Here is a 19024-nt window from a genome sequence, read left to right on the forward strand (position 1 = left end):
TGCATGAAGGCTAAACAATGACATTATTTATGTTAATGCCGGCTCAATTTGAGATTATTAAATTTACTATTTAGCCAACAAAATACGTCGACAAAACCACCGAACAATAATATTTAAGTAGAATTTGTTTCATGTCATACCACTTCAAATGTCATCTTATCTCTTCTCGGAAAATCAAATTCGACACTAAAAAATCATAAATGCACATGAGAACAAACAAATTCTACATATTCTTATGTCCACTGTATTTACTCTTTTATTGTGTTTTGTTACTTTCTATTCTACTTCAAAATGATTGTTGCATAAGGGTATGTTTGTATAAAACTTATTTTTATTAGAGCAAGGCATCAGACTTGAGGTTTAACCTCCTTGCGGAAGTTTGCGTGTTCAAATGCCACCCATTTGCTGTTCAGCTCGACAGCGTGAACGACTTTTAGCCCAGCCGCCACACACGTGCCTGCAATCCTGAATCTATTTGTAAATGTGGGTCAGACAAGGCTGTGTTATCCCCCATTTACCTGTCTAAAATGGGCTAATCTTTGTGTTGTCATTCCTACTCTATGCTCTTAGGGCAGCTTCGATTTTACACAAACTCTTTCCCACTTGTCGGGATGGAAATCGCAGAGTAATTCTTTTCTTAACAATGTAATAATTTAGCACAATGTACTCCTTTCATAACATTATTATGACAATTCTGAACAGGTTTACAGTGCCCCGAAACATTTTGCAGGTAGGATATGAAAGAAATAAACATGTGACAACAATCAAGATCCAGTGAATAAGTAAATTCTTGCCAGGAAAATTGTATAAAAAGAAAAACTATAATGTTTATCTCTAAGGTACCCCAAAACCCTCTTAGAAAAACTAGTCCATTTAAGTGAATATTTCAATTCCTCATTATGACAATGTGTTTTTGTATAATTATCACAAGCAACAATTTAGTAATAATAATTCAATGTCCATCTATTTCTTTTCACTCCACACATGCACACCTAAACTAAAATTAAGATGTGCAATGGAAGTCTACAGTACAAAAAGTGGGGGGGATGCTGATCATAGTCCTGACCATGCATCAGCTAAAGTCATAAAATCCTCTCTTGGCCACCCCTTTCTACTGCCTGTAATGGTCCAGCCCTGATTTGTATACGTCGTCTGTGGGAAGCTGCACAAGCAGCAGGGGTAGATTAGGAGAGAGAAGTGCAAGAGGACTATATCCACATGAGTAGAGACACCGAGTGACTGACGGAACTGACACATTGTGGACTGTACTGTGAAGCGCAGCAGAGTTATGTACTGTGCTCATCCTGTCTCAAGCGCAGCCGGCAACTCACTCATGTATTGCTACAACATGAAGCCCGTGAGTATAATTTTCTTATGTGCATCTTTATCTCAGAAGAGTCACTTTGGTGGATGTGTGATGCTGATGTCATTGAATGCATCGTTGGGTTTATTTACTGGAAGAGCTTTGCTTGTTGCAATGGTGGGAGAACAATTGTGTTCTGCAACTGGTGTGATGGCATTATTATGGCTCACAAGTATAAGTTAATTGTGCGTGTGTGTATAATGGATAGATAGATAGATAGATAGATAGATAGATAGATAGATAGATAGATAGATAGATAGATAGATAGATAGATAGATAGATAGATAGATAGATAGATAGATAGATAGATAGATAGATAGATAGATAGATAGATAGATAGATAGATAGATAGATAGATAGATAGATAGATAGATAGATAGATAGATAGATAGATAGATAGATAGATAGATAGATAGATAGATAGATAGATAGATAGATAGATAGATAGATAGATAGATAGATAGATAGATAGATAGATAGATAGATAGATAGATAGATAGATAGATAGATAGATAGATAGATAGATAGATAGATAGATAGATAGATAGATAGATAGATAGATAGATAGATAGATAGATAGATAGATAGATAGATAGATAGATAGATAGATAGATAGATAGATGTGTCAAACTGACTTTTGTGGTGGACCGCATCATTTGCATTGTTTCCTTTGGAGTATGACTGTCAATGCCGTATTTTATATACAGTAAAGGCTACACAACAAACTGATGAATAACTAGTTTTGAAATCAGAGACTAGTAAAAATAAATTCAAATACAAAAAAAAAATGGATGGAAATAAAAATTGCTAGTAATTTCTCAAATTTTCAAAAGCAAAGACAATTTGTAATTTTATTAATGATACATGAAGTCGATGCACTATTTGTCCTCGTGGGCCTCATAAAATGATGTGGTGGGCCGGATCTGGCCCCTTGGGCCTTGGGTTTGACACCCTATGACTATGAGTGTATTGTTTTCTATTGTGACTGAGTGGTATAATGTGTCTTGTTTATTTCTCTACGGACGTGCATCTCAGCTTCAAGTGCTCAATCTGCACTTCTGAATCTGGAATTGAGCACCACCACCACGTTTGCCAATATCACAGCACACTTGTGGCGTTTTGTTGTGTTTGAATGCGCTGGCAACGCTCCTGCTTCCTGTTAGCTAAGGCAAGCAGCCTGGCAGCAGCAAGCAGCATCTTGACATGAAGCAGATTGCTCGCTATTTCTATTTGATTTCGGCCGTCTCTCCATCGCTTCAGCCATTATCAAAGGCAGCTTTGATCTTGCTGAGACTAACCATATCCAGACATCATGGATCACAGAGGCAGAAAATTGGTTGCATGTGCTTGCTTGAGGAGCGCAGCGCTGGCTCCCAAGTGCAAGTTGATATTACTCTCATCTAACGTGATAATGTGATACCATAGCAAAACCTTGGCGTGCACTACTTTGTTGTTTACTAGTTTCCATTTTGTTTAACCTTGTACGCAGCACTTGATTTGATATCGTTGGAAATTAAAAACGTAACCTGAAATGTACCAGTATAGTAACTTTTAACGTGGTTCCACTGTCCTATAGTGAGGTTAAAATAAAAATGACCAAATATGATCAGTTTATTAACATACAATAAGTGTTAGTCAATTTTGAACTGTAAATCCAACAAAATGGAAAATCCAGTTCAGTTGTTTCGATTCAACGTTTGCGCATTACCACGACCTGAATCTACACACACAAAAAAATATATATATTTTTTTTATTTTTACTGACATTTGAGACAATAAGTTTAACATTACTTAAGAAGCTATGCTATTAAGCGAACAATATGTTTACCTCATATCAAGCTAAGATAAAATAGACTTTTTCAAAACATATGTTGACAATACTTTCATTCGAATCCTTTCCTACTAAAGTCCTTTAATTGGTGCAGAAAAAAAGGAGTCTCTTATCATTTGCGATGCCATGATTGATGGTTTCTAAATCAATGCTACGCTAAAAGAGGATGCCATGGTGACGGGCCTCCTCTCCGGCGGGGGCCAAAGGAGGCGTGCTGGGGCGGGGGTGTGACCATTATTAACGGGTCGCCTGCTATGCTGATGGTAAGGAGGACAATTGGCTTTATCCTTGGCCATATGCTGCCGGTGGCGGCTCAGACGGGCCCAGTGTCGGCAGGGGCTCCTCTGTTTGGCCTGGCCCGCAATCACCATGGGACTCATGCCAACCAGGGTCACGGCTCTTGTGTGTGCAAATGTGTGTGCTCGGACGAGCGCGCTCAAGAGAGTCTTTAATAGCCTGCTTTACAGGACTTGTCGTCCGGGTAACTGACACCCTATTGATGCTGCGCAGGGAGTTTTATTTTCATTTCCTGGGCCACATCAAAGCGCTGGAGGGAGTTGCAGGTGCAGCCCAGACTTCTCGTGTGTGTAGTCAAAACGTAACACAAGTGGAAGCTCAGATGAATTCCGCTTTGCAATTAATTTTTCCTTGGATGAAAAAAACGGTGCAGCAAGGTCAGAGCACTTGTTATGGTTTTCTCGTTGAGGCCTGTAACTCAGTTTCATTAAGAAGGGAATTGTATCTCAGCCCTCTGAAGCCAGGAGAACCGATCACGATTAGGGCAGGGATTTCTCATGCTGAATGGTTCCTAAAGCCGGATGAGGAGGTGCACGGATCTGCGGCTTATGGATTATCGCAACTGCTCTAAGTGTGCATCAGCTCTCTGCTTTGTTTTGAATGTACTACTCCCATCGTAGTATCCAAGCGGACGTGTGGCGGTTTGCATTTCCCAATGTGATCATACTGTCCCTTTGTTTTGTTTTTTTAGATTTATGGGCAGTCTCCCGGGAGTGATGACTTCAGCCAGAACTCATCTTTACATCCGTCCAACAAGGTCTCCAATAATGTGTTTGCCAGCACTTTTTTTGGTAAGGAAATTGATGACAACTGTGGATCTATTCTAACACTCAGCTCATTTGAGTTGGCCAAATATTTAAAAAAATAATAAATATAGTAAGCCAAAGAAATTTAGATGACCAAATCCTTGCTTTTAAGTAGAGCAAAAACACAAACACAGACTTTATGAAGTGGATTTATTCTTATGTCATTAAAACATTTCACATCTCCGACATGTTGTTTAAAACTTGTATTTATTTAGGATTGTGGTTTTTTTTTTTATTACTACAGTGATGCCCTGAAATCAGTATCCACAATTTACTGCTTTCAAATTATTATTGATTTATTTTATTTTTTTTGCTCCAAATACGCTAACTCACCTAAACACTTTGATGGATGTCATTCAGCCTACGCTGTTGATTACAAAGTTAATTAAGTTTGGAAAAAAAAACAGTCTGTGAAAGTGGTAAATAACGCTTAATTAATGTGACACCCATGCAGACTGCGTCTGCTTGAGATGCTACTCCAGTGCTACATGTAACATATTGTCATTCATTTTAGAGGGCACAAGCAATTTGCCCGACATCTGGAGTGCCGTAAATGGGCTGAACCAGCATGGCTATGAAGGTGCACTGGGAGGAACCAGCAACCACCAAACGCAAGCGGGGAACTACAGCAGTCTGCAGCCGCATGGACACCTGGTGAGATTTACATCCAGATTGTCACGTATCGTTTTTTTTACAACCCAGGACTTCATGTGTTTTTTTTATGTTTTTTTTAGGACTATTCTCCACACTCGGCAATTGCAGCAGACATGAACAGAGCTCTCCCTCCCATGTCCACTTTTCATCGCAACAATGTATCATCGCACACCCCGTCGATCAACACAACAGACAATTCCACCGGTGAGGCAATGAAGTCATTGAAGCTAGTAGTGCCCAAGGTCCTCTTTCAAGGTTGCACAAAAAAAAGTGAAAGGAAAAAAATAATTTAATAATAGAATTTTTTTTTTTCAATTTCTGGTACTAGGTTAATTATTTTGTTCTATGTTAATAGAAATGAAGCCATTAAGAGGCTAATTTGTATTTTTAAAAAAAAGAAAAAAAGAAAAAAAAGAAATGGGATGTCATTTCATCACAAACCCAGATGTCACGAAAATACTTCTGGTTAAAACCCCACAAAATTTCAAAAAAATAAATAAAATTGGTTATTCTTTCATTAATTCTGATTATTTGTCAGTCTCAGGAAACCACACAAATGTGCCAGGAGGGTCACAGACAGGCGATACATTGGGCAAAGCTCTGGCATCTGTAAGTATCGAGCACCACACTCCCATTGCATCAATTCATTTGTTCTCCGTTACAATCAAACATTCAAAACAAGACTATAAAACTAAAGCGAGGGCCCCGGGGGTGCAATGCCAAGAGGAAATAGTCAGTCTTTCCTGGCAGTCGCAGGCGAGTGCATATCAGCAAAGGGCTACTACTCTCAGACTTTTTATTAGCTGCTGACTAGTAATATGAGCACAATTGATGAGTTAGTTTGGGTTATGAGGCTGCTTTAACAGCAGCCGGTGCACAAATGACAAGTGCCTTTAAAATGATCCATGCCCCCATCCCACTCCTCCTCCTCTTCGTTTTCTCTCCCTCCATGTCGGCTGCCAGATTTATTCCCCCGATCACACCAGCAGCAGTTTCCCTTCCAGCTCGTCCACGCCTGTGAGATCCCCATCGCCTCTGCCAAACGCCAGCGAACCTGCAGGTTAACTGTCGAGCGGCTTAAATCTGCTACCCTCAGCGGAACACTGATTATTTGGAGTGCCAAGCTTTCTAGTTTGTGTTTGTTTATTTATTTTATTTTCTCTTTGTTTTGCATGTAACAGGAACCAATATGTGGCCCCGAAGCTCAGTACAGACTCCTGGGTCGCCACATTATGAGTCCTCACTTATATCCATGGTAAGAGATGATTATATAGTTGAGTCAATATCACCATAAAGTGCCTTTGAGAGTTCCCCGTTGCACCAGAAAAAATAGGACATTTTCTATTTAACTCCATTCTCATGGCACTTATTACACGTACTGCAGTTATCCAAGCAATGTGTGTGTCATATCCTTATCCAATGCACTTCCGTCATTTTTTCGGTGTACTCACGGACCAGTTGAGTTCCCTTTTGTTTTCTTTCACTTTAGTTAAAATGAAATGTTGCGAAATGTTGAAAGGTTGAGAGAGAGAGAGAGACAGAGAGAGACAGAGAGAGACAGAGAGACAGAGAGACAGAGATTTTAATTCACCAGTATGCCATGTTCCTTTTTCTAGCTCAGTTACACCAGGATTAAACAAATATTTCTCCACCTACAAGTCTCAGGTAGAGGACAGACTGGACAGATTGGATGATGTGATCCACGTTCTGAGAAACCACGCCGTGGGTCCCATGCCCAGCCTGCCTGCTGACATCCACAGCCTGCTGAACCAGAACCTCCAGGGCCGACCGAACCCCGCCAGCACGCTGCCACTCACGTGCCACACCCCAACTATGGTAGACTTTGAAGCATTTAAGCACGGCGCTGCACGTATGCAAATGTCATCTTGTGTTTGTGCGCGCTCTTCGGCTTGTGGACTTTTCCACGATGTTATCGGCAAAATAGGAAACAGAACACAATGGGCCAGAGACACGCCACCTTTGTGTAGGAAGTGTACTGAATGTGCGAGGTGATGGGGTTTTGCCTCAGATACGGCATGTTTTTGCCGAGTGGGCGGATTTGGGCCTAGCTGGAGGGAAAGTATATTCTAATCCCCTGGGGGAGAGCGGTATTACATTTCTTACTTTGGATGTGTCGATTAGGAGTGAATCATTGCTGAAGAGAATTACTGGTGTAATATAAAGTGTATAGCAGTTTTAAGGGGAGGATTAAGATCTGCTCTGTATGAAAAATGATCCACTCAGGAGGACATTGGGTACAAAGAAGCAGATGTTGGTTTTGTGCCTGGTCCAGAAGAGTTTCAAGCGCTATACTGTATCACAATTTATGATTATTATTGAAAGGATTCTCACATGGTGTACTAACTAAAACACATACTGTAAATATCGGCCATATCTCATCAACTTTTTTGTGTCCCGCAAAGGTTGAAGCTGTTACCATGAATAACAACCACTCAGCCTTCCAGGGCCGCACACAGAACGGACATCCGTACCCCGCTAGACAGGGGACCACGCTGGAGTCCATGCCAAGAGGATGTCGAGGTGACTCAAAGGCTAATTTTTAACCTTGATGGTAATCATCTGCCAAATTGATGTCACAGTATGTAACATTCCGTCTTCCCTTGCAGGGGGTTTGGTAATTCCAGGAAATGTGGAGCTGAAGATGGAAAGGAGCGAGAGAGAAGATATGATGCACACCAGTCACAGCTCTGACAGTCAAAGGTCAGATGAGGAAAGCGAACTCAAATCGCATGGAGACAACAGCACGCGGGACAGGTAGACCACGTTTCCAGTTTTATATACTTTGAGTCACCTAGTCTAACCTGACAGCACATACTGGATGAAATCTGATTGGATAACAAAATATATGAATGCAAATTAGGAGACTAAACTATTGGGAATAAATTGATATTTTATATGGAACAAAAATAGAGAACTGTTCTTCTTAGTGGACACCAGAGGGCAGTAAAATCCACATCAAATCGATTCGACATTCATTCTCCTCTCCCATCTCGTCCAATGCTAAAGTATCCACGAGGATGAAGATCTGAGTCCAGAACAGAAGGCCGAGCGTGAGCGTGAGAGGAGGATGGCCAACAACGCTCGGGAGCGTCTGCGCGTCCGCGACATCAACGAGGCCTTCAAGGAGCTGGGTCACATGTGTCAACTGCATCTGAAGAGTGAGAAGCCGCAGACAAAGCTGCTGGTGCTGCACCAGGCTGTGGCCGTCATTCTCAGCCTGGAACAACAAGTCAGAGGTGAGCGCCGTACGCAGACGATCTTACAAAAAAAAAAAAAAAAAACGCTTGTCCTTACACTCAACCAAACCACCGCTTGCCCCTCAGAGAGGAACCTCAACCCGAAAGCGGCGTGTCTGAGAAGGAGAGAAGAAGAGAAGGTGTCTGCTGTCATGACAGATGTTCAGTCCATGCATGTCGCATTTCATCCAAGTCTGAGCGACCCTGCAAACCCAATGGGCCATCTCTGAGGCTCCCTGCAGTCAACTAATTCCCAACAATTTACCAATATGGACTTCCAACATCACCTTTATGAGGATATATTTTTATTAATATATGGTTGTTGACACAGTGTTGAAGGAGCTCTAAATTGTGTGTGTGTGGGGGGGATATATAGTACACTCAAAAAATGTTAGGGATAATTGAATTGGCTTTCAAGATGATCCAAAAATGCACTATATCTTATAGATGTGCTTCATTTGACCTTCTGTAAACATTCCAATACACATTACACCAACCATAAATGCAGCATCGGCAAATAATGGGAGCCAGAATTATACAATAAATACAATTATAGCATTCCACAAAGACAAAAACTAACGGGAACCCAACTGTAATCATTTTAGCTCTGTTTCCCAACATTCTTGCTTTCAAAACTGTTGCTGACTCTGTCTCAGAGAAGGACTCCACAAGGGGGCGCAATTTCCATGTACAAAAGCCACACGATAGAAAACAAATTTCACACAGATATTTGCTGCCATAAATCAGAATGTGCCACTAACACTAATTGATTGAGTTGTTTAAAAATACTGAAACATTGAACAGCTGGAAATTTTTAACAAAGGGCAATACATAAACTTTTAACTTGGTTATAGTGCATTTTAGGCTACTCTTGGAATTGTTATAAGTATGAGCACATTTTGAAAAAACTGTTTGATACTTGAGTCTGTGTCTATAATGAGCATCAGAGACTCTGTAAAGTGTCGATGCAGTTGAACAATCGTCCCCTCTCTTCTCCAACACACTTCTAACTTTGTGCCTGAAAGTATACTTCGAACAGACAAATGCATTGTAACTTGCAGATGTTTTGTACATTTTTTTGGTATATTTATTATCTTTCATGGATGGATGAAACGCCGTTGTAGCAAGGTGTCATCTGCACTTTGGCAGACAGTTTGATAGCGTATTTGCCCAAATGGCAGACATGACATTTCGTGCTCAGACAGCAGATTTATTTGTTCTGTGGCTTGTGAGTGTGGAAGTTGCTGTGAGTTTAGTGTGTGCATGTGTGTGTGTGTGTGTATGGTTGTGTGTGTATGGTTGTGTGTGTATGGTTGTGTGTGTGTGTATGTTTCAGGAGTTGGCCCATTCTGTGAATGAACAGATCTCCAAGAATGTTTTAATTAGCATCCTATCTATTGAAGCTGTTCTTTTATTTGGATGTTTAGCACTGTTAAGAACAACACTGGTGGGCAAAAACAAAACGTTTGTCACTGACATCATTCCTTTTCAGAGCAAGCCAAATGTGTGCGTGCGTGCGTGTGCGTGTGTGCGTGTATCTGCGCATGTTTAGGACATTACGCCCCCCCCAAGTTATGTAACTTAACTTTTATACAAATGTCTGTAAATGCTTTTGTCACTCTTCATTTCACAAAGGAAACATTGAGCAGTTTTAGACTCAATTCATGTTTTGAGTAATATGTTTATGCAGAATGGTGTGTTTATTGTTTTTCTGAACAAATCTCAAATAATCATCAAAATTTCTGCTATTATAAAATGTACAGTATGTGTACAGTTTAAATTAGCCTAATGGCTTGTGTCTGCATACATAGCAATACATGTTTTTCTTGTTCTTGATCTCTTTTTTTTCCTGTTAATACTTGGAATTTGTGCGCTATCCTGGGGTACAACACTTGTAATAATCACTATTTGTCAAATTGGATTCTGCAGAACACCAGTTAGGACTCGCTGCGCCCCGGTTGAAAAAAATCGAGCTTTTTCGATTCTTCATTTTCATGCCGTTTTTTTCTTTCGGTCTTGCGCGAATGTGCTTGCGCTATTCTATGTGCGCGATGTTATCCATTCACCGTTTGCCTCCCGGACCCGGATGTTGTTTTAGCGATCAGCGATCGGCGTGGGTGATGTTCGATTTTTTTTCCTGTGGGCGCGCGCCCCTACTGGAAAAATTCCTGGCTACGCCTCTGGTTTTAATTAATGACGACAATTCATCAGTCGAGAGCACCTCAAGTCAGAGCTGTCTTTTAAAGCAGACTAACAAAATTATTAAAAATGTAAGCAACAGTTGTGAAACGTAATATAAAAAACACAAATATTTGATTGCCAAACTGGAGTTTGTGGAGCCCTGAGGCTCAGCAAGCCATTACAAAAGAAAAATCAATGCATATGAAATTATGTTGTATTAGATAAAAAAAAAAAGTGCATACCTAAATAAAAGCACCAGCGACCAATAATACAAAAGTAATACATCCTCTTCCCTTTCCCAATTTTGGGCCATTTAAATATGAACAAAATACATAGACAAAAAGACTTGTAAAAAGATCTTTGATGGGGCTATAGCACCCCCTAGCCCCGGTGCAGAGCCACAATTCCCTGAAGCTCTCCCTTTGTCACGTGACACCGGGATGTCGGACGCCGAGGCGTCAGTGAACGCCTCATTGGGCAGAGGCAGGACAGCGGGACAGTTGGGGGGAAGAAGAGGACTTAACTCACTGGACTCACATTCACTCATTTTCACACTCTCAGCGGGTACGTTTACCTTTTTATTACGATTTTACTTCTTTTCATTGCGAAGATTAAAATAATGGCAAATAACGGATTCTACCCTTCTTTGGCGTGCATGTGCTGAGTTTAAGGAACCTCGGTAAAGATTTCTTTCGCCTCCATCTATTCAAAGCGGCATACTTTTTTTGTGACAGACAGCCTCCCTGTTTTAATGCAGCAACCCTGCCGTTTTTAAAGATATGCAAGGTTAATACTTGTTGTTTACTGATTTCATCTGTGGAACACGGTAACTACTAGCTAATGCTAACATTTAAGCTGGAAACCCTAAAAAATATTCCAAAGGTTTATATGAATGTGAAGTATTTGCTTTTCTGTTAATTCAATGCCCCGCCCCCCGAATAACGTTTCTCAACTTTCATTTTTCCTGCCTGATATATGAAATTTCATTAAAAAACACACACATGCTTTTACTTACCTTATGTGGTTAACTAACTTATAAAAGTTTTGAGGGAAAAGTACGTTTACGGAATTCTAAAAGAGGACTTTCCCAACCTGACAACCCAAAGGTTTTTACCTCAGAAGTTAAAAAAAATAAAAATAAAAATTTATAAAGTGTGCATTGCTTTGTATTAAATGTGTCTGACACATCCCTACATTATTAATCAAAAATAGTGACCAACCTTTAAATAAATAATTCCCATTTATGGCAATGATGTTGGTCAGTGCAAGAAAGCACGTACGTAAATTGTTTGTGCCAAAACAATTTGCTAGTTTTGACTTACATCTTTAAGCTGAGGGACAATATGATCGGTGAACTCGTATTTCTTTGTTGTGACACCCTTATAGCAGATACTCAAAACACATCTGTAAATTGCTTTAAATTTTAATTGAATATAACAATGATGACAATGCCTCCATTGTTGACATCTCTGTAGACAAATATTGCTCCTTTATTCCATGAAGTGGGTGACGACACCTCGGAGACCCCAGCCAGTTGTAGCCGTCATGTATTGTTGATACAATACAACAGTGTCATTAACACACAGCGTGACTTGTTGGTATTGGACAGAAAAATTAAACAGTATTGTGCCTTCATGTGCAGCTGTGTATATGAGAGAAGAGATCCTGAGCTGGCCCTAAGTCACTTTGTCCTACTCAACTCCAATGTTGTGTAAACATCTATGTACGCCTTCTCATGCTGGATCAGCGTCCAGAAGGGTTACAACCCCCTTGGCCTGATACACAAACCATCATTCGGAATGTGAACTTAGTGGCTACTATTTGGAATCTTACTAAATCAGACCCCGTGTTTTCTCCCTTCATCTGTTAATGCAGCAGGAGCCACAATGGCCAGCTTAGGTGGCTCCCCAGAAATGAGGATGCAGAAGAGTTACGTTGATCCACACAACTCCAGAGGCGGCCATGACAGCTTATTTGGAGTTCGGGTCCAGATACAAGGGATTCAAGGTCAACCCTTTGTAGTTTTGAACAGTTCTAGCGAAGAAAGCCACAGAGACGTATCGGTCATCACCCACCAGACTGGATACAAGCCGGGCATGGTGAGGCGGTCCATGGATGAGACGAGCTTCTCGTCAGATTTTCATTACCAGAAACATCCGGAGATCCTCAGACCGTATGACCCCAGAAGCAACAACCTCAACCATCTCAACCCGTCGCAAACCTTTAATGGAAAAACAGTGGACCGGCCCAAAGCCCGGATTCCGCTTCCAGCGGAGGGTCCGACAGATGACCAGAACACGCCTCCTTCGGACGGACGCCTTCCCGCAAGGTCGCCAAACTCCGTAGACTCGGAGCCCTTTGCGTCCGTAGGCAAGCTAATCAACCAGTTCAACAGCAGCCAGCGTCGAGGAAGGGGCGGCCCCAGAAATCGTCTGGACCCAGAGGAAACGCGGCGGTCACGTAGCGTGGATAGCGGCCGAGCTTCCGACTCGTCTTCCTCTTCATCCAGCGGGGCGTCGTCTCTGAAGGGGGTCAGCAGTGGCGTGACCTCCGGCGGGGTGTATCCTCCGGGGTCAGCCAGAGCTCGACTACTGGGCGGCGAAGGCAACAAAAGAGACAAGAACAAACCCAGCATGCCGCTTAAAGCTCATAATGAGATGAACACTGCAGCAAAAGTACTAAAACCAGATGGAGCTGACGAAAGAGACGCTCAGGTAAAGTGATGTCCTCACGCTTCTCATTTCCAAAGGTTCTAGTTTGATTATGCTCTCTAACCAGGTTACTCCTGATCTTCTGAAAGGACAGCAGGTGTCAATCGACCCGAATGAAGACGCTGCGAAACAAATGCTCTTCACCTACCTCAAGGAAGGGTGAGTGACTACATAGAGAAGTGGAACACACACACAGTCAGTCAGGAATGCGGAGCGTGATCTTGCTTCTACAGATAAAATGACTCCTTCCCTTGGAATGTCTTTAAGGTCTATCACTTATTTTGACACATGTGGCTGGCCAAGTGAAGTTGGGCCAATGTTTCCATCTCTGCTCAGTCAAAGTGTCTATAAAGCACCGTGTCGTTCTTCTTAGGACGACTGACGAAGTGTCCGTCACCAGGAGGAAAGTCAACCTGCTGCTTGAACGGATCAACAGACTGAAGTGGAAAACGGCCGAGAATGTGGAGGAGGAGGCCAAAGTGAGCAGAGGAGGGAAATACTCACTACTGACTCAACATTTGATCGGAACTTTCTCTTCTGTAGGATCAGACAGTAGAGGTGAAGCAGCTGCTGGAGAAACGAGAAGGCTTGGAGTCACAAGTGTGCGACCTGAAGCAAAAACTGGAAACCGAGCTAAAGGTTTTGTGCAGTCGATACGTCCAAGTCACTAAAACCTTCATCTTGAGACAGTTGACTTTGTCCTCGCCCAGAATGAAAAAACACTTGCCAAAGCCTGTGAGAAGGCCCGGGTGGAGAAGAAGAAGCTACAGGAAGAGTTGGCCAAGAGTCAGGCTGAGCTTTCGGACCTCAGGAACAAACTGACGGAAATTGAGGCACAACTTAAGTCTACCAAAGACAAGTGAGCACTTCTTTCTTCGTTCATTCAAACAACAACGCGAAGAGAACAAAACAATCCAGCTTGGTGTATTATACAAATAATGTGTTATCTTAGTAGAATTTGAACATTTATATAGTAAATAAATATATTTTATTCATAATTCATTTTTTTATTGGACAGGTGTACCTAATACTTCGACCAGTGAGTTTATTGTGCCAGCGCCATTTTGTTTCTCGTCGTCGAACCATTGTGATCTCTGTACGTGGTGTGTTCCCCAGGATGACTCAGATGATTGCAGACCGGGAACGTTCTAAGCTCCAGATGAAGGACCTCCAGCATCAGCTCTCTGAGATGCACGATGAATTGGACCAATCCAAGAAGGAAGACATGATCAATGTGGAGAAAGAAGTCCTTCTGAAAGTAAGGCTTCGCTCTTCTAATTCTTCTAAGCAGATCGTGTGGACACTGTTGATGATGTGTCATGTTCTCAGGATCTGGCCCAGCTGCGTGCAGACTTTCAGGAGATGCTGCTGGTGAAGGAGGAGCATGAGGAGCTTCTACAACAGCAGGAGGGGGAGCTCAGAGATCTGAAAGGGGCCATCAAAGATGAAGTGGAGACTCATGATAAATACATTGCTGCGCTGAAAGAAGAATATGAACTAGAGCTTCAACATCTCCTCAGAGATTTGGAGAAGTCTAATGAGGTTAGGCCAAGCCGTTCATTGTTCTTCACACCATCTTGACTTATCATTCGATCTTAGAGCAACGGCGTGCTGGGTCGAGAAAAGATGGAAGCGTTGGAGGAGGGCGGCGCTGCCAAGGAGAAGGTACAAGAGCTGAGTCAGCAAAAAGACCAACTCAAGGGACGAGTGCAGGAGCTGAGCAGCAAGGTGGATCAACTGAGCCTAGCCGTTAAGGAGTTGAGAGCGTCGGAGAGACTGCAGGAGCAACGAGCGAAGCAGCTAGAGGTTGGTCGCCTCCACGGAGAAGATGTCACAGAATTAAATGATGTCATGCTGGGTTTTCCTGTTGTTTGTTTGTTCTAAAGAGGGAAAAGCAGCAGTTGGAGGAAACACTGCAGGATGTGAGGAGGAATGAAGAGGAAATGTGTCAGTCCAACCGCTCGCTGCTGACTCGCCTGGAGGAAGTGCAAGTAAAAAAAAAACAAAGCGCTTTGTGAAAGTATCTTGACATGGATATAAGCGTTACACTCTTGGTTGTTTTAGAGCAAGCTGACCAAACTCAACCACGAGCACAGGGACATGAAAGAGAAGCTCAGGGAGGAGCGCAAACAAACTGAAGAGTTGTGGAAGAGCAAAAGTGAGCTGGAGGATGAAAGAAGGCTGCAGGACAGGACTGTGGAACAACTTCAGAGGAAGGTATGAGCCTCCCCCTGCCTCTTTCTCTGAACCTTATCTAGGGGAGTTTCACCTCTTTGCTTGTAAATCTGCCCGCTCAGATGAATAGTATCATGGAGGACTGCGAGGCCTCCACAGATGTTCTTCAGAGCCAAGTTGACGAGGCCAAAGAGAGGAGTCAGAGGGAGTTGGCCGACCTGCGCAGACAGCTGCAGGAAAAGGGAGCTGAACTGGAGAAATCCCGACTGACGGCCAAAAAACTTCAGGATGAGGTGTGGTCCTCGCTAATCATTTTGCTGACTCATCAGAACATGGGTTCATATGTCAAAGTCACTGATGGACCGGATCAAAGGGATTTTGTGGCTACATTGAGATGCCAATGAAAACTTGCGCACATACAACAATAGAAAGTATCACTTCATCGGCTTTCTTCTACTTTCCTAATCTTCATGTCTATTCTGTTCCTCAGTTGCTTCCTCTGGAGGAGGATCTGCGGAGGTGTTACAGGGAGCAGCAAGAGGCCCAGTCCAGGGCCCGGCAGCTGGAACAAAAAGTGGACGAACTGGAGGAGAGGAACGACACCACGGAGGAGGAGCGCGAGCGGCATGTCAAACTTCTAGAGGTGAACAGCCTGAAATGGCTTTTCTGAAGATTTGTTTAAGATTTGCCAAGCTTTTACAGTCCCTTAGTGCAAAAAGCTTGTTCAGTTATAAATTTAATAATTAGTCCATTAGCATGACCTTGATGAATGAGAAACGCCGTAGACAAAATGTTCATTTTTGTCACAACTCTCATTTTACTATACTACTATGAGCAGACTTTACATTACACTCAGTCCCATGCCATGGGGTGTTTAGTATATGCCCTGGCACCACCACTATTTCTCTTTGCCTTCTCCCTGGGAGCGATGAGGGTGCCGAACGGCGCCACCGCAGCGGCATCTCACGGCTCGGCACTGTTTGTCTTGCTGATGACAAAACATTACACAGTGACATCACTGTGTTGACACTACGCGTCGCGTGAGGAAGCCTCGTGTTTACTGGGAAAAGTTCATCGACCTGTGCGAGTGCAAACACTGGAACATTGTACAACCACTGACACCTTAGGGAGAGGCAATCTTTTCTAACATACGTACATACATTTTCTAACTAGCTGTGGTCTAGCTATACTATAGAAGTGAGCAGCCATTTTGTATCGGCTAACAAAAAGCGATGTAAAGAAACATAACCTTGGTAAAGAATGTGATTGGTTCATTCTGAACACAGCTACATCCCCAGGTGTGTACACTTATGCAACCACGAAACCCTCCAAAAAAAGATTTTTTATGTAATGTATGTATTGTTTTCTCAGGGCCGCATTGGTCAGCTAGAGGAAGACGTTAACGATGAGCGCAGCACTGCTGACCGCCTGATGGAGCGATTAGACAAAACCAAAGAGCAGGCAGGTTTACATGACTTTCTATACTGCTGACCTTTTTTATTTATATACATTGAGTCAAAGGTCAACCTGCCCATTATAGAATTATTACCTCAAGTTGTGCTTTTACCATAAACAGATGTGCAGGCTGCATTCTCAAATTTCCTCACAGCTGTCCAGAAATATCCGAAAAAATGTGTTTTTGTTTCATCGTGTTCAGTTTATAGCCATGTTGATGTACGTCTCCACTCTTCCCATATCATATGTTTCTTATTAACTTATGTCAATCAACATGGGACCCTTTTCTGTGTAACTCTAGCCGGCCCACTGTTAGAAGCAGAGCCCTGAGAACTAATTGACACAAAACACTGTTTTGGGTGCAGCGCAAAGACACAAACTATTGTGTGTGGTGATTCACTTTCCCATCACTGGGCCTCTGGATGTTATTAGAGATAAGAGGCTGCTTAGACTAGACAGCATTTCCTCTTTTTTTAATGAAGTCCATTTAAACTGAAAGTGACCTTTTTCATTTGTTTTTTTGTGTCTGCCCATCTAGATAATAATGTAGCTACAGCTACATAACAATTAGCTAGCGACATGTTTGTCCTCAGACACTACATTTCTGTCTTTTGCACATTTCGTGTTGCGTTCTTGGACTAGAGATTGTGCCAAAGTGTACATTTTGATGGGCAGGCTTGTGTGATGTGTGTGTCAGGTGGATCAAATGAGGAGTGAGTTGATGCAGGAAAGAGCAGTCAGGCAAGACCTGGAGTGTGACAACACGAGTCTGGAAAGACAGGTAAGGTGAACCAACTCACCATTAAAAGAAGAATCTACTGTGTACGTGTCGTCAATCCGAGCTAATGCCACCATTTTCTCTCCATTGAAGTGTCTGTTGATTTATTGATATTGGCAATTGAATTTTGCCTTGTTTGTAACATTCCTCTGTTTCATTTCAGATTAAAGACCTAAAGAGTAGAGTGGCTCATTTAGAAGGATCACAAAGGACCAACCAGGATTCTGTCATTTCCAAACTCAACAGCCGCATTCAAGAACTTGAGGAGCGCTTGCAAGGGGAGGAAAGGTAACCATTAACTGACAGTTTAATTTATGATGTAATAATGACTTTGGACGTCAGAAACTTATGACTAACCACATATTAAATCGCAATATTGAAGAAGAAAATGGTATTGGGATTATATTTCAAAATCATTCAGCCCTACTTTCTCTACGCTGGCAAGGCTGTGAGCATCATAGTGGGAGGGTGTAAAATTACAGCAAGCTGCATCTGATCTCTTGGCGCATCTCCTCTCAGGGACAACAACAACTTGCAGCAAGCCAACCGCAAGCTGGAGCGCAAGGTGAAGGAGATGAAGATGCAGGCCGACGAGGATCACGCCAACCTGCAGACGCACAGGGACCAGGTAGGAGAGCTCGCGTCACCGCCGTGCACTAGCTCGCCTGCGGCCAGCTGCTATCTGACTTGTTGCAAACGGCGCAGTTGACTCAGAGGCTGAAGACGGCCAAGAGGCAGATGGACGAGGCTGAGGAAGAGATTGAGCGCCTGGAGCACGCCAAGAAGAAGCTGCAGAGAGAACTGGAGGAGCAGCTCGAGACCAACGAGCAGCTTCACGGCCAAATTGACACCATGAGGAAAGACATGAGGTGAATGCTTCGCGTCGGATTACACAAAAAGGCAAAGCACTGCTTAACTTTGTTTTGTCTTTTCTTATCCGCATCACCAGACGCAAACGGAAATTGCCTCATATTATTAAAGTGACGGAGGAAGGTGACGGCCTGGATGACACTGCTTCTGATTAACTGGATAAATAACTCGCTCCTCTGGTCTTATTTAGGATTTATTTTCAGTAATTTCAGTAACAACTCCTGTTACTCTGGCATTGTGATAACACTGACCTCTAGTGGCGATATTTCTAACTACATGATGTGGCGAACAAAGCTCCAGTGCACATAATGTGGATTATTGAGACAGCCCAACATTCCATTTACTTTCACTGGGGTTGTCAAACTTGGAACAAACATAACCCCATCAAAGACATGAAAAAGGAATTGTGAACAAGCCCTTTTCTCAAGTCCAGTATAGAAATGTTCCTTTGGATGTTCTTCTGTGTTTCTGTCACTCCCAACTAACAATTCCATGTACTGCACTGTACTTTCTAAACTGTGTATTGATGTTTATAAACCTCCAGAAACTCCAAACAAATAAAATAATCTGTGGATTGCCCACATTATGATAATCATGCATAGAGTCAGTCATGATGACGCATGTGCCTTGATGATGGGTGAACGAG

The 19024-nt window shown here is 42.5% G+C and overlaps 2 protein-coding genes across 4 annotated transcripts; both read left to right on the forward strand.

The window, feature by feature from the left end:
- Positions 1–1160: 1160 nt before the first annotated feature.
- LOC133157539 (transcription factor 12-like) lies at positions 1161–10044 on the forward strand. Its single transcript, XM_061284152.1, has 12 exons — positions 1161–1357; positions 4183–4282; positions 4812–4951; positions 5032–5155; positions 5490–5560; positions 5915–6011; positions 6133–6206; positions 6611–6787; positions 7375–7492; positions 7579–7726; positions 7979–8208; positions 8296–10044. The coding sequence occupies exons 1-12, from the start codon at positions 1289–1291 to the stop codon at positions 8436–8438; spliced, it is 1491 nt and encodes a 496-aa protein (XP_061140136.1). The 5' UTR covers positions 1161–1288; the 3' UTR covers positions 8439–10044.
- A 795-nt stretch (positions 10045–10839) lies between these two features.
- Positions 10840–18970, forward strand: LOC133156592 (cingulin-like protein 1). Of its 3 annotated transcripts, none has more exons than XM_061282430.1 (19): positions 10840–10953; positions 12265–13103; positions 13168–13259; positions 13474–13579; positions 13644–13739; positions 13811–13959; positions 14217–14358; positions 14430–14642; positions 14700–14906; positions 14987–15091; positions 15165–15317; positions 15398–15568; positions 15766–15918; positions 16647–16736; positions 17428–17511; positions 17672–17796; positions 18028–18136; positions 18214–18377; positions 18458–18970. In XM_061282430.1, exons 2-19 carry the CDS (start codon positions 12276–12278, stop codon positions 18531–18533), a joined length of 3063 nt encoding a protein of 1020 aa, XP_061138414.1. In that variant the 5' UTR covers positions 10840–10953; positions 12265–12275; the 3' UTR covers positions 18534–18970. The 3 variants fall into 3 exon arrangements, with proteins under 3 accessions (XP_061138414.1, XP_061138416.1, XP_061138415.1); XM_061282432.1 differs by having other exon boundaries at positions 13195–13259; XM_061282431.1 differs by having other exon boundaries at positions 10842–10953; positions 12268–13103.
- The last annotated feature ends 54 nt before the right edge of the window (positions 18971–19024 follow it).

Source organism: Syngnathus typhle, linkage group LG7 (genome assembly GCF_033458585.1).
Source record: "Syngnathus typhle isolate RoL2023-S1 ecotype Sweden linkage group LG7, RoL_Styp_1.0, whole genome shotgun sequence".
NCBI classification, from domain to species: Eukaryota; Metazoa; Chordata; class Actinopteri; order Syngnathiformes; family Syngnathidae; genus Syngnathus; species Syngnathus typhle.

What these genes read in the sequence shown, in the direction of transcription:
- LOC133157539 (XM_061284152.1), top strand. Translation starts at nt 1,289, where the DNA reads ATGTACTGTGCTCATCCTGTCTCAAGCGCAGCCGGCAACTCACTCATG. An exon ending in CACAACAGACAATTCCACCG is followed by an intron (nt 5,156 to 5,489) that starts GTGAGGCAATGA and finishes ATTATTTGTCAG; the next exon opens with TCTCAGGAAACCACACAAAT. An exon ending in TGGGCAAAGCTCTGGCATCT is followed by an intron (nt 5,561 to 5,914) that starts GTAAGTATCGAG and finishes GTCGGCTGCCAG; the next exon opens with ATTTATTCCCCCGATCACAC.
- LOC133156592 (XM_061282430.1), top strand. Translation starts at nt 12,276, where the DNA reads ATGGCCAGCTTAGGTGGCTCCCCAGAAATGAGGATGCAGAAGAGTTAC. An exon ending in AGAAAGAAGTCCTTCTGAAA is followed by an intron (nt 14,359 to 14,429) that starts GTAAGGCTTCGC and finishes TCATGTTCTCAG; the next exon opens with GATCTGGCCCAGCTGCGTGC. An exon ending in GGCATGTCAAACTTCTAGAG is followed by an intron (nt 15,919 to 16,646) that starts GTGAACAGCCTG and finishes TTGTTTTCTCAG; the next exon opens with GGCCGCATTGGTCAGCTAGA.